General features: G+C 56.4%; 1 protein-coding gene across 1 annotated transcript; it reads left to right on the top strand.

Moving 5' to 3' along the window:
* Nucleotides 1–3,335: 3,335 nt before the first annotated feature.
* Nucleotides 3,336–13,467, top strand: HTR6 (5-hydroxytryptamine receptor 6; the record flags this gene model as incomplete). The annotated part of the gene is made up of 3 exons (XM_079777814.1): nucleotides 3,336–4,049; nucleotides 12,612–12,770; nucleotides 12,966–13,467. 3 exons carry the CDS (start codon nucleotides 3,336–3,338, stop codon nucleotides 13,413–13,415), a joined length of 1,323 nt encoding a protein of 440 aa, XP_079633940.1. The 3' UTR covers nucleotides 13,416–13,467.
* Nucleotides 13,468–15,121: the final 1,654 nt, after the last annotated feature.

Genomic DNA, 15,121 nt, shown 5'->3' with positions numbered 1-15,121 from the left:
TAGCAAAGTACAGATCATAATATAACAAACATTTGTGACTCTATCACCCAGAATGAACAAATATTAACGTTTTTGTCATGTTTTCTTTAGGTATTTTTTTAAATAAAGGCTATCAAACATTACAGCAAATGTTAAAGCAGAGGGACTAATATTCTATTCCACTAGATTCCACGAATTTTTCAAAGCTAAAATGGATCAGGCAGCTCCTCTGGGTGAAATGGTTTTAAATATTCATTCTGTCCACATCTTTACCACCCCAGTTTCAGAGTAGCAGAGAACCGAAGCGGCTTTGCCAAGTTCACAGGGCAAGGAGCAGAATCAGGATTCCGAACCCAGGTCACTGGGCTCCAAAATCTGCTGTGCACAGTGCGTCCTAGGTTCGCTGTTGGTCAGCCAGGAATCCCTGGGCCGAAGGATTTACTGCGGAGCTGAATGCATTCCCATTGTTCAGATGGGAACACTGAGGCCAGCAGCTAGCACTGACACAGCACCATAAAGTTCACAGATTACACCAGAGTTACTCGCTCCCCTCAACAACCCCGTGAGGTGGGAGGAAGAAATTTTCCTCTCCCTTTCTAGGTTCTTCCGGCTGGTCTAATCATCAAATTGACATGAGACAATTTGCAGGACAGAAAATAGTGACCCAAGGAGATGGAGCCGCTGGCCCTAAGTCCACAGAGCTGGTGAGCCACAGAAATGGGATCCCAGGTCTGGTCTTTATGACGTTCATCCCATGCTTGGTATACTATACCCTATTCCTAATTTCGTGGAATATAGTGGAATAGAATATTAGTCCTTCTGCTTTAACATTTGCTGTAATGTTTGATAGCCTTTATTTTTTAAAAAAAAGACCTAAAGAAAACATGACAAACTGTCAGGGTGGTGCAGGTGGTATTGGGAGGGACAGCAGGCCTCCTCCTCCCGCTGCATCCACTGATCTGTGGGTAAGATGGGGGCTCTGAGCAACAAATAGTGGCTCATGGGTGGCTGAAGGGTGCTGTAGGGTCTTAAGGTTTTTCTGCTTTGGGTGTTGAGCAGACCCAGGTTTCAGTTCCACTTGGGTGAGGCTCTCTGAACCCCAGTTTAGCATCTCTCTCTCAGCATTTTTACAGAGTCAGGGCAATGGAACCAAGCCTTTGGAACATAGCAGGGCTCATCTGTGGGAGTCGCTGCAGGATGCGCCTCCGTGGTATGCAGAGTCTCGTGAGCGGAAGGCAATCGAGACCCTCTGGGCTCAAGAGAAACTTGGGCCTCTCCTTTAAAAAATTTAAATTTGGGGCCTTGCCCATAATAGCAGTTATCACCAGAAATAAGCTTTTTGTTTGACCTAGCTGTATGGCAGGGCGAACAGCTAATTACTGAGCACCTGCTCTTCTTACCCGTCTGTGAAGGGCCCTCCGCCTTCCGCCCTCCTGAAGCCAGAGGCCCTAACCTCATCCTTAGCTCAGATGTCACAGAGACTCCATTTTCTGTGTCTGTCTCTGAACCCTTACGTGTGCGGGGTTCCCGTACGTGCATATGCAATTAAATTCGGTTATTTTCTCTTGTTAATCTGCCCCCCGTCAATCTGATTATGAGGCCAGCTGGAAGAACCTAGAAAGGTAGAGGGACATGTATTCCTCCCGCACAGAGCATGGCTTCTCTGTTTCTATGGGGGGTAAAAGGTGTCCTCCCCACCCCCACCCCCCACCCCTGCCCACACTCTCTAGATTTCCTTTATGTTGCTCTCCATTACCGTTTTTTCTCTAGCAAGTCTCCTTCCGCTAGAATGTAAACTCCACAAAGCCGGGGTCTCTGTTTTGGTTACTGTGTGTCGATGGGTCAGAGCAGTATCTGACACCTACCAGGTGCTCAATAAATGTTTCACAATCTTAATCTGTGAAGTCTGGTGGAGACTCTCAGCCAGGGGAAGAGAGACACAGTGGGGCCACACCCAACCCCTCTACCTGCAGTGACTCTACCCCCCACACCTGGCCTGGAGTTTCCCAAATCTGTTCACACTCGGGAGTGCCTACAGGCCAGGGACTTCTTCCCGAGTGCCTGACGCTGTAGGGGAAACGGATGGTTTCTGCTGGAAAGACCCCGAGGAGGAGGTAACCTGCTGCTAACTAAAGGTCTGAGGGAAGTGTTGGTATGTATTATCTATATTATATGTGTGCATATGTGTATGTGTGTGTGTACACATGCGGGTGTCCAGTGATCTGTCCAGTATCTTCCGCTGGGTTCCCGCGGACAGTGCGGTGACTGGGCTGCGGGTGGGCAGAGCCGCCTTGGGGGGCAGTCCTTGGTAAAGGCGGGCCCCAGCCGCCTCCTCTGAGTTCTTCCTGCGCCGCTGCCACGTGTGGGTTGGGGAGGGGTGTGCGGGGCTGTGGAGGCTGCCACAGCTGGGGAGGCGACCTGCTGCAGCTGGGGCACTCGGATCCACCCTCCACAGGCCTGGGGTGCCAGGGGCCCCGCCCGCCTGCGAGGCGAGGGCTCGGATCTCCCCGCCCCCCGCCAGGAGGGGCGCAGGCTCCGCGGAGCGAGGACCATGCGCTTCTGGTAGCGCCGCCGGCTGCGCGCGTGCCGGCCCCTCGCCGCGCCTCCCCGGCTCCCTGGGCGCTTGCCCGGATGGCGGCCGCCTCTTCCTCCCGCAGCCCCGCCGCGCCGGCCGGCCTGCCGCAGTCGCCGGCGGCGGATCAGCGCCGAGCGCCCCAGGTACCGAGCGCGGCAGGAGCGGGGCGGTGACCCGGCGGCCCGGCGGGGAGGGACGGAGGCGCGGCCGCTGCTGCCCTGTCCCCGCCGGCGGGCCCAGCACACCACCCCTGGCTTCCCCGCGGGGGGCTTGGCGGTGGCCCGTGGCCCCCACCCTGCGACCCCGAGCACTACGGCCCCGGACTAACGCCCACCTGCCTCGGGGAGCTTGCCTTCCGCCTGGGAGCGCCCATCTGCCCTCTGCTCCCGCCTCCCCGGGTCCTGGCCCTTCCCCCATCTCACCGCCCTTTCTAGGGGCCTCTGCTCCAGCCCACTGAACCTCCGAGAGCTCCTACCCCCTTTAAGGCACTCTGCTCCTCATCAGGGGCCCTCCCAAACTTCCGACCCGTTCGATCCGGGTGCCCCTGCCCCGCACCCGAGGACGCCTGTGTAACAGACCCCTCTCCACCCTCCTCGGGTCTCTGCCCTTGACCTATCTCCCCATCCCTCCTTCCCACCTGACCCCTCCCCCCGCCTCTCCCGGGGGGTGGGGGCGTCTGTTCTCACCGAGGACCCCCCTCCAGGCTCCGCTCCTTCAGGTCCCTCGCCATCCTCAGGATCCCCCTCGGGGCTCACGGCCTGGCCGTCCGTCCCTCGCCCCGATGGTCCCAGAACCGGGCCCTGCGCACAACAGCACCCCCGCCTGGGGGTCGGGGCTGGTGCCGGGCCCCGGGGGCAGCGGCTGGGTGGCGGCCGCGCTGTGTGTGGTCATCGCCTTGACCGCAGCAGCCAACGCGCTGCTCATCGCCCTCATCTGCACGCAGCCCGCGCTGCGCAACACGTCCAACTTCTTCCTGGTGTCGCTCTTCACGTCCGACCTGATGGTGGGGCTGGTGGTGATGCCGCCGGCCATGCTGAACGCGCTGTACGGGCGCTGGGTGCTGGCGCGAGGCCTCTGCCTGCTCTGGGCCGCCTTCGACGTGATGTGCTGCAGCGCCTCCATCCTCAACCTCTGCCTCATCAGCCTGGACCGCTACCTGCTCATCCTGTCGCCGCTGCGCTACAAGCTGCGCATGACGCCCGCGCGCGCCTTGGCGCTGGTCCTGGGCGCCTGGACCCTGGCCGCGCTCGCCTCCTTCCTGCCGCTGCTGCTGGGCTGGCACGAGCTGGGCCGCGCGCGGGCGCCCGCTCCGGGCCAGTGCCGCCTGCTGGCCAGCCTGCCCTTCGTCCTCGTGGCGTCGGGCCTCACCTTCTTCCTGCCCTCGGGCGCCATCTGCTTCACCTACTGCAGGATCCTGCTGGCTGCCCGCAAGCAGGCCCTGCAGGTGGCCTCCCTCAGCACCGGCATGGCCGGCCAGGCCTTGGAGACGGCACAGGTACCCGGGTGCGCAGGGAGATGGGGCGAGCGGGTTGGAGAGACACGAGCAGCCACTGGGTACCTACTGCCACTTAGTATACACTTGCTGGCAAGGTCCGAGCCGCCATTCCCACCTTTCTTCTGAACTCCAGACTCGGTGAGGGACTGTCCACAGGACAGCTTCATGCGGAGGTGCCGCAGGCTTCCGGGCAACAGGGAATTCAGGGCGCCCCAAGCCTCCCACCGGCTCCTCCTGGGTCTTCCCCATGATGGCAGTGGCACGGTCATGACATCACAGGCCAGAAACATAAGGGTGATTTTCTCCCTTTGATCGTGGGATTCATTAGCGAGACCTGTTGGTGCTGTCTTTTACACACGTGCCATCTCAATGCCACCTTCCTAAGCCAAGTCATCATTGCATCTTACCTGGAGCCTTTGAGAGTCTCCTGCTGGCCCCCTGCTTCCTCCAGACCCGCTCCCCTCCATTTCCCACACAGGAGTCAGAGTAGTAGGGCACTTCCTCGCAGCAAACCCTCCAGTGGCTCCCTATTGCTGTCAAGGTAAAGAGGAGACCCAGCCCGGCTGGCGTGGCTCAATGGTTGAGCATCGACCTATGAACCAGGAGGTCACATTTCAATTCCCTGTGAGGGCACATGCCTGGGTTGAGGGCTCGATCCCCAGTGTGGGGTGTGCAGGAGGCAGCCAATCTATGATTCTCTCTCATCATTGATGTTTCTATTTTTCTCTCCCTTCCTCTCTAAAATCAATTTTAAAAAGTGTGTGTGTGTATCCTATATAATAAAACCCTAATATGCAAATCAACTGAACAGCACACTGACCACCAGGGGGCAGACGCTCAATGCAGGAGCTGCCCCCTGGTGGTCAGTGTGCTCGCACAGGGGGAGTGCCACTCAGCCAGAAGCAGAGCTCACAGCTGGCAAGGACAGCAGCTGTGGCAGGAGCCTCTCCCGCCTCCCCAGCAGCACTAAGGACTCCTCGGGGAATGTCCGACTGCCGGCTTAGGCCCGCTCCCTGTGCACCGGGCCTCTAGTGTGTGTATATATATAATCTCCATGTCAGGAGCTCCCTTTGCCTGACATTTTCAGCTCACAGGTCACCTCTCCCTAGAGGCCGCCCCTGACTACTCTGCAGACCCACGTCCTCCCTGACTGGTTGTTGACCTGTGTGAGTTGTCTGTCTCCCCACTTGAATGGAAGCTCCATGAGGACCGGGGTGTCTGGGTTGGTTTTGATCTCCACTGCACGTGCTAATGCTTCCTATCACTTGTGAATGGGGTAGGTGCTCCTAGCTCAAGGCCCTGCAGTGTCTAGAAGTGGAGTACTTGCTTTTGCCCACCCAGGCCACGTTCTGCCTGAGTCCTATTGTCCACCCGAGGGGTGGGGGCTTAGACTGATCAGGCCTGAACCCCGAAGAATTAGGTCACACGCTGGAGGAAGTTTCAAACTGGGCTCTCCACATTCATCTTGGTGTAGCTTCAGGTGGAAGAGGCTCTTGCAGGATGGGGTGGGGGTGCCTTGAGGGTCACTGGGTGAATAGGGAATTGGCTGGGGGCTGGGTGGGCAGGAGGTCCTGGCTGCAGGCCTGCTCTCTCCCTCTATCTGTGCTCATTGGAGAACATTCTGGAGTCTCGGCAGGTGGCTGTGGCCCTGGCTTGGTTCTTGAGCAGTAGGAAGAACCTCCAGGGGCCACCCCTACTCTCCTTGGGTTCTTGTAAAGGAACATGTCCCAAACTTCAGGCACAGGGAACCACCTTGTGATATCTGTCTTACCTCCCCTCCTCTCCCCCACTCTTCAAGCCACTTCATTCATATGCACTTAGCATTTTCTTTAAATCACCTCATTTATCTTTTTACTTCCATGAATTTGTTTAGGAAGGGAACTTGTTTCTTCCGGAAATGGAAAACCAATATCTTTGCCATAAATAGAAGGTGATCAAACACAGCTTCCGTGAGGGTGCAGAACCAGCAGTTCCCAAGTCCAGCTCATTGGTCAGCGTGACTGAGCCGAGGTCTGCTTCCTCTTTGTTAAGTGTTAGACGGATGGTAAAGTCAAAGTAGCAACCACCCGAGGCTTTCTCGTGACGTAAGCAGAGAGCTGATGTTCCGACTCTGTGGTTCAGTTATTTTACAGGGTGTCCGTTTACCGCTTCAAGCCCCCGCCCACCCCACACTAAGCTCTGCTGTGGTGACGAAGGAGCTCTCTGCTCCTTCGGTGGATTCCTTTCCTTCCTCACTCTCATCCAGCCACACTGGCCTCTTGGCTGTCCTTTGAGCACACCAAGCACAGTCCTGCCTCAGGACCTTTGCACTTGCTGTTCCCTCTGCCTGGAGTGTCCTTTCCCTTCACCTCCACATGGTTTCTCTGCAACTCCATCACTTTCTGCCACACTTCCCCAGGTCCCCTTCAGCCCTAATTTCCCGAGTTATTGTTCTCAGCAGCACTTACCATCCCTGACATGCTATATACGTTCCCACTTACTTTTAAAAAAATATATTTTATTGATTTTTTTTACAGAGAGGAAGGAAGAGGGGTAGAGTGTTAGAAACATTGATGAGAGAGAGAAACATCGGTCAGCTGCCTCCTGCACACTCCCTACTGGGGATGTGCCTGCAACCAAGGTACATGCCCTTGACCGGAATCGAACCCGGGACCCTTCAGTCCACAGGCCGACGCTCTATCCACTGAGCCAAACCGGTTACGGCCGTACCCACTTATTTATTTATTTATTTATTTATTTATTTATTTATTTATTTACTGTATTCCCAGCACCTGCACCAGTGCCTGGCATATCCCAAGTGCTCAGTGTTCCTTGATGGAAGGACTGGCATTAGCACAGAGCTTCACAGAGCTGGCCATTCAACCCCTGTTCACGCTGCTTCCTTTGCTCTCACTCGTTTCACCATCAGTTCTTGGATCTGATGGAGCCTAGGCTTTTTAGCACATCAGTTCATTTGCTTGGTTACATGTACTGAGGACCTACTGTGTGCAGGAGCTGTTGGAGGCTGTGAATGTGGTGATGAGCTGGGCTGAGAAGGTCCCGGCCTCTTGGAATCCATGTTCTAGTCGGGAGGCAGACATTGACCACGAAACCTTACCATGGTGAGGGTATGGGTCTTATCAGAGGGGCACCTCACCCCGGGGACATGCAGAGTCTATCCGTCGCTGTGCCTGTGTTTGCAAATGGAAGCAAGGAGGGCACAGCGAGTCCTAACACCGAGTGCTGGGAGGTGTCCTCATGGATCATCAATCAGCGCCCTGCCTCCCAGGCAGCGTGGCCCCGGGGCCCCTCCCGTCAGGAATGTGTCTGTGCTGATTCCTCCGGCTCCCCGGGAGGCCTTTTCTCTTGGATTGAGTGTGGGAGTGCCAGACCCCACCACTACCCTCGCTTCCCACACCACCCGGCTCCTAAGCAGGCCTTCCGGTGCCGTGGTCCATGTTGCCCGGAGAATTGCTGCTGCGTTTGGGACTTTGCTTCTGGGATGTGGCCTCTGTTCTGGCCTCCTGGGTCATGACCCTTTTCTCCCACTCGAACGGTCCTGTCCGAGAGACCAGAAGCGTCCAGCCTGGGGGTGGAGGCTCTCTCAGTGCCTGGACTTACAGCAACTGATGAGAATGAACAAAAGTCGGGCACGCTGGGCCTCTTTCCTCCTGTTTTCAGCCCCATTAGCCCTTAGCTCCCTCCCCAGTCCAGCCTCTGGCTTCCCCACAGAAGCAAGGGAGTTGGGCACGGGTCCCCGAAGTCCCAGCGCCTCTGGGCTGAGATCAGGGGAGCTGAGCGGCGCGAGCACCTTCTCTCTCCCCGCTCCACACCTGCATCTTGATGCGAACGGGCTTGGAAAAGCCACGGGTGGCTCTGTGGTTTCAGCCGTCTTCGGGCCCCAGGGGCTGTGAGAAAGGGGGTCATGCTTAGAGCCGAGGCAGGGACTGTGGGCGTGGGAGGTGGTGATGTCAGAGTAAGAGGCTGCCTGAATGTGGGGGGGGGGGGGGGAGGAAGAGAGAGAGGAGATTGGGCCCCTGTGGGAATGGGCTCATCCTTGGGAGATTCCAGAGGGACCAGTGAGGGAGCTCAGCTTGGTGGGGAGCGAGCAGGAGGCCCTGCTGGCAGCTTCTGCTTTCTCAGCTCCTCTCTGTCTGCCAGGATCCCGTGTCTCTGGTCCACAGCCCACCCCATCGTCTTCCTCTGTACCTCGTCTTTCTCCCCTTCTCTCCTCCAGTTCCATTTCACCGCATTCTCTTCCTCCTGCGTCCCTCCATCTTCCTCTACCCACCTCTCTCCCATCAATTTCTTCTCCTTTCCCGCCTCCCCAGCTTTCCCACCCTCCCTCACCCAACTATGCATCATTCTGTTTTAGTAATCCATCTCTTCCATCTCTGCTTCCTCCTCCTCCTCAGAGGGGGAGGCTGTGATCACAGAAATATCTCAGAGGGAGAGGAGGGGCTGAACTGGGAGAGGCTGACGGAGGAGCAGTGTCGAGCATGGCAGGCTTGGCTGCTGCTGGGTCCGAGGCGACCTGGTGGAGCCAGGGCTGGGTGCAGGAGCCTGTGTGTCTGGCTGGTCATGGGTTCAAATCCTGCCTCCTTCCCATCACACCCAGATGACTTCGGACAAGTCCTCCAACTCCCTAGACCCCAGGGTAATGCTATTTAGCCCTGAGTTTGAGAGAAGAACCAATAAGATAATATATGTACACTTGGCACATCGTAGGTGCTCAACAAATGTTCTCCTTTCCCCTTGTGGTAAAAATGGTTCTGGGGAGTTCACCCCCTTTTGAGCCTTTCTAGGAAAAAAAACACTATCCATCACCATTATCCAAGAGATAAACTGGACACTGATAACAGACAACAACAATATAGCGAACACGTGGTACACACTATGTGCCAGGCTCTGCCTGAATAACTCACTGCATACTCTCTTAATTAAGTTAATTCTTACTGCAGTCATATGAGGTCCATGCTAGTGTGATTGCCATTCTGCAGATGGGAAAACTGAGGCACAGAGAGGTGAAATGCCTTGCTGAAGGTTGATGCTCAACCAACGACGCCAGGCAGGGCATGACTCTTTCTTTGAAGCCTGTTAGTATTCTACAGTTGGATGTGCCATGGTTTATTTAACCGCTCTCCTTCTGATGGACATTTAGGCCATTTCTGATTTTTTTTTCTATCACGAATAGTGCTGTGGGACACCTTCTTGTACCTGCCGAGTGTGCAGGCCTGTGCGGGTGTTTATGAATATAGTTACCTGTGCGTGGAATTGGCCCCTGGAAAGGCACTGCCAAGTTGTCCTCCAGGTCTGCGGTCGCCAACCGGTGGTCCGTGAGGCCCGAAAGGTTAGGGACCGCTGCTCCAGGTGGCTGCCCTCTGACAGTCACGCTTGTCATGGACACGTAGAAGGGACATGTGGAGACAATGTGACCATGAGGGGCCGTGAGGTGGGTATGGGGCAGAGAGGAGTGGGGAGCGGGAGGCTGGCACCAGCCAGAGCCCGGGGTGTGGGCTGACGGTTGCCATTGGCTCCTGCTCTGTGAGGGGCTCTCGGTGACAGTGGTAGGGTTTCTGCAGCCCCACCCTGACTACGGCCCCTGGGTGCCATCCCCCCAAACGGCAGCAGGATGGTGAAGCGGAAGAAATGCAGCTCCTCGAGCCAGGAATGACGTTGGCCCCTGACTCAACAGAAATCTGCTGTTATTTTGCCTCTCTGAACCTCCTCTGCAAAATGGAGATAATAGCACGTACCTCCCGTAAAGATGGAACGGCACAATGAATATCAAATGCTGGTGCATAGTAAGCACTCAATAAATGGGGCCACAGTGCCGATTTGGGGTCATTGGTACTTTTGCTCATGACCTTGTTCTGGCACAATGTGACCTTGGGAAGGAGCCCTACTTCCTCTCTTCCCTTCTGCCTGTGTTCTTGGGTCAACTCTTTGGGGAGAAGAGCAGAAAGAAACGCCCATGGTTGTTCCCAGGAAGAGTAGAGAAGGAGTCTCAGATGGTCTGTCACTCCATTTCCGGAGCTTTCTCCCCTGATGATTGCCCCCAAGGTCTCTCCCTCAGTGCCCATGCCCTAGAGCTATGACAAGACCAAGGCTCTCGCTTGCCTCTCTCCTGCCCCAGGTCACCAGGTCTCAGAGGGGTTCCCGTATGGGTGGGGCCTTTTGGAGACGGTGGCTCCTCCTCCCCTATGATCTGTCCCCATTGATGGCATCAATTCGAAGGCATGGCAGCTCTGAGGAGGTTCTTTGGGGGAAGCCGGAGCTTCTCCTCCTGGATTACCATAGTGTGGCCACACAAGCCATGTGGAGACCACTCTGGAGGAGAGAAAACGAGAAGAGGAAAGAGAAAAGCAGATCTCCCATCCCCCGCCTGCCCGCCCTTCTGCCTCGCTACAGCACGGTGAGTCAGAGCATTTGTCCTGACGTCTGTGCTGCTTTGGGGAGCCAGAGCTGCTGGCAGAAGGGCCCGGCTCCCGAGGGTGCTGAAATTTCTCCAACCTCATACACACACCCTGAGCCCACATCAGGGCTACCATGTACGTAGCACTTTGTGTTGGGCAACATGCATGCATTTATGACCCCAGCCCCACAGCGACGCCGTAAGCTGAGCTGTTTCTCCCTCTTTACAGATGTGGGGACAGAGACTCAAGGCCACAGTGTGAGTAAGTGGTAGAGGCAAGGTTTGAAGCCAGGTCCCTTGTCTTAAAAGCCCTGCCTCTGCCCAACGCTGCCCCACCGAGGCAAGCAGGAGAGAGCAGGGGCCTCTCCTCGTTTGCTCTTTGTGGATTTGTCCTTGATAATCCTATAATCAGGCCTCACCTGGGCAAACACATCGAGGGCTGGCAGTTACCGTGTGCTTCATGTCTCCCCTCCTGCCCACTGAAATTTCAGAATCAGACCCCCTGATCCTATAGGTGGATAGCAGGGAGCTGGTGTTTCAGCACCATGGACAAGAACAAAGTCTAGCTTCTTTGGGGAGGCAGAGAGAGAAAGGCAGGGCTGGAAGGTATGTGTGTGTGTGGGGGGGCGGTCCTGAATCTGAGAGCGAGGTGGGGGGATTGACTTTTGTGCTAATGTGATGGGGCTGACACATCGTGGCTTTGTCTCTTCCGCCCCCTTTCTATCTGGGAAGGTTGCCTGGGAATCTGGTTCCCTTTTGACTCTGTCATCTCTCTATACCCAACCCACTACTGGCTGCCTCATGAACTAAGCTGGAGTTTAGGAAATATTGGGGGGATTCCTGGATTTCGGAGCCCAAGTATGCTCCCCTTTTCCATAATTCAATGAAGTGTCCAGACCCCCTGCACACTGATATTTATTTACATTGTGAATGTAGGCGGGTCTCACTTTGTGTACATCTTATATATGAAAATCCAAATTGCTTACAACCCGTGGTTTAGGGGAGGACTCCATGGACCCTCAGCGGTCCATGGATGGACTTTACGATGGTCTCAGAAGCCCCTGGAAGTGTGGGAAGGTTTTTCATGAGTGTGTGTAAAAATTGAGAAGCTTTGAGTTTTCTGGGGAGTAGTGTCGATTTCATTAGATTCTCAGTGCGCTCATGAGGTTGAAACAGTTATGGGAACTTCTGGGTGAAAGGATCATCCAGTTCAGGGAGACAGTTTCATGTTTTGGAACTGTGGGCCCCCAGTTTTCAAAGTCATATTCTAACCTCCTCATGCCCCTGTCCCCTTTTCGGTGGCTGCTGTGGGGCAGCTCCGTTCTGTCTGCTTCCTCGCCACACCCCTGCTCTTCAAGTCCCTGTTTGGGAATGGAGACGGCTGCCAGTGCACACATGATCACATGATTTGAGCTGTGCAATGCCAAGGTCACTAGCACCCCTAGTAAATCATAATAAATTTCATTGTAAACGTTTGCTCTCTGCACATGTTTTCAAAATAGCACTTTATTCTGTGGAGGATGAGGGTAACAGTGCAAGCAAACAAAACCTTACTCCAAACTCTGAGGAGAACCCATATACAAAGAGATTGCCACGCCCTGGACAGCAGCAGGGTCTCTTGTCAAATACTGTTCAATTGCAACTAATTCTTGTAGCGCCAAAGGCTTTGGGAGGTGCTGGGGCTCACGGTCGTGCATGCTGGCCCGTGTAGAGTTGTCCTTTGCGTGGAGCGTGGGTCTTTTGAACTGATTTGTGTTTGGGGCAGTGTTAGCTCTGTCTCACTGTAGTTCCTAGAGCTCCTTGTGAAGAGCTGGGTCAGGATCAGGGCTCAGTCTATTGCTGGGGTCAGGGCTCAGTCTGGGGCTAAGGTTGGCTCAGTCTGGTCCCTGGTTGAGGCTCAGTTTGACACCTTGGTTATGCAGGGCTTAGTCTATGGAAGCCTTCAGGGATCAGTCCTTGGCTCATGGCTGGTGTCAGGGCTTGGTCTGGAGTCAGGGTCAGGCCTCAGGTTAGGGCTACAGTTGGGGCTGCGTCAAGGATCAGGACTCAATTTATTGCTGATACTGGGGTCCAGTCTAGAATTAGGATTGAGGCTCAGTCTGTGGATGGGATCAGGGTCCGGCCGGGGCTCTCTCTCTCGGCTGACTCATGTGCCTTCCTTTCCGCAGGTGCCCAGGACCCCACGCCCAGGGATGGAGTCAGCTGACAGCAGGCGTCTGGCCACCAAGCACAGCAGGAAGGCCTTGAAGGCCAGCCTGACCCTGGGCATCCTGCTGGGCATGTTCTTTGTGACCTGGCTGCCCTTTTTTGTGGCCAACATAGCCCAGGTAATGCCACTGCAGGGGGCAGGTGAGTCCGGGCCTCGCTGGGGAGGCCCCCAAGCCCCACCTCAGCCCAGTCACGGGAGGGAGGAAGGCGGGCTGCTGCTCATGGGGTGTTTGGCTGTGTCTGTCCCGGCCGTGCTGGGTGGGGTGGTCTGGGTTCCTGTCCCGGGACCAGGCGTGACGCCCCCTTCCCTCCAGGCTGTGTGCGACTGCGTCTCCCCAGGCCTCTTCGACGTCCTCACCTGGCTGGGCTACTGCAACAGCACCATGAACCCCATCATCTACCCCCTCTTCATGCGGGACTTCAAGCGGGCCCTGGGCAAGCTGCTGCCCTGTCCCCACTGGCCCCAGGAGCACCGGGCCAGCGTGGCCTCACCCTCCATGCGCACCTCCCACAGCGGCGCCCGGCCGGGCCTGAGCCTGCAGCACGTGCTGCCCCTGCCCCTGCCCCCGGACTCCGACTCCGACCCTGACTCCGGCTCAGGAGGCTCCTCAGGCCTGCAGCTCACGGCCCAGCTGCTGCTGCCGGGAGAGGCCACCCGGGACACCCTGCCGCCTGCCAGGACTTCTGCCACCGTCAACTTCTTCAACAGGGACCCCGTGGAGCCCCAGCTGCGGCTGCATCTGCTTGGTGCCCCCACGAACTGATGGGGCTTGTGGCTGGGGTGTCAGGGGGGAGCTGGGCTGGGTGACACCAAGCCCCCGAGGCCTGGGGCCAGCTCCTGGCTGAGGCCAGGAGGCTGCAGGTCTCTCAGGAGCCCTCTGAACTCTGGTGGGGTGCACTGCATCAGCCCCACTACCCACTCCAGTCCTCCACCTGCGGGTCATCGCTGGCTTCGTACAGTGTCTCCAGGATGCTGCACTGCTGAGTGTGACTTGTGTGGAGAATGGCTGGAGGGCTCTGGGAGCGGGGGAGGGGGCCCTTGGCTCAGATTGGGACGAAGGCCATCGCCTTTGCACATTCTATCAGGTCGCACGTCTGCAGAGACAGGTCAGTGCAGGCTGAGCCCTTTGCTCCTCTGACTGCAGTTCATGGGCATGATCTCCGGGAGTTTGTTGAAAATGCACACCTCTGCCCCCACCCCGGACCTGCCGAGGCATCATCTACATGTGAGCAAGGTCCTCGGGGACTCGTGTGTGCACATGGTTTGAGGCAGTGATGGCGAACCTATGACACACGTGTCAGCACTGACACGCGTAGCCATTTCTGATGACACACGGCTGCTGAGGCGGGCGCATGCCGAGGATGAAACATTTGCTGCTCCTGAGGATGAAACATTTGCCAAATAATGTTTTTTCCTCAAAGTGACACACTACCCGAGTTATGCTCAGTTTTTTGGCGAAGTTTGACACACCAAGCTCAAAAGGTTGCCCATCACTGGTGAGGTGTGCTGGCTTAGCTGATCTTTAACCCTGAGGATCGTTGGCTGGACAGTTTTTGGACCAGCCAGCCCCTCGGATGTGTGTGGCTTCAGAGGGAACCCCTGAGCCTGGGAGCCAGGCAGGCCTCAACTGGAATCCCTGCCCATTACTTACTAGCTCTGCATGGGTGACTTAACCTCTCTGAGCCTGTTGTATGTGCAACCTGGGGCAATGATGCCTGCCTCGTAGGCTGTCATGAGAACTGGGACAGTGGCATCGGATGCCAGCACCCGGCAGATAGTCGGTGGTACCTGTGGTTGTTCTACCTCCCGGCCCTTCAGCCCCCTGGCGTCTGGCTGGGCCAGGAAGGGCCATTTGTTCCCATTGTTTCCCCCCATCTTCCTCCTCTTCTTCAGCCCCATCCCAGCTCCCAGGCTACGGCACTGCCTCTCCTGGGGCACAGGGGTGGCTGGTGGTTTTTTGCCCAACATCTGGGATGGGTGTCCTCTGCCCTCGGCTTCATTGGATTTAGAAGGGGACCTGCTGATGCAGAACCAGCCCCTTGCCCTACCTCCTTCTGGCCTTTCCTGGGTCAGTGAGGGAAGTGGGAGTGGTGGCCACTCAGGTCAGCAGAGTTGAAGGGGAGCTGTCCCTGGTGTGGGCTGGTGCCTCAAGCAGGCAGGTGAAATGAACCCTGGTACAGGGACCTGTTTTTTTTTTTCTTTTTGAGGGAGTGCTCAGTGACTTTACCTGCTGTAGGTTCCTTTTCAGTCTGAGATTTTTCCTGAGAGCGTGTCCGTGTCCGTGCAGCATCCATTTACTCTGCTGCCATTTTTAATCTTCAGTCTGAGGTTTTTCTTACTCCCCACCTGCACCAAGTTCCATCAACCCAAACTCCCAGGGGGCTCTCCGCGGGTGGCCGGGCACTCTCCTTGGTGCTGATTAGACTCCGGCCTTGGCTGCTGGCCACTGGCTGCAGAGGGTCCATGGTG

The sequence above is a fragment of the Cnephaeus nilssonii genome (genome assembly GCF_951640355.1).
Source record: "Cnephaeus nilssonii genome assembly, chromosome: 7".
Lineage (NCBI taxonomy): Eukaryota > Metazoa > Chordata > Mammalia > Chiroptera > Vespertilionidae > Cnephaeus > Cnephaeus nilssonii.
This window is presented reverse-complemented; position numbering and strand designations above follow the sequence as displayed.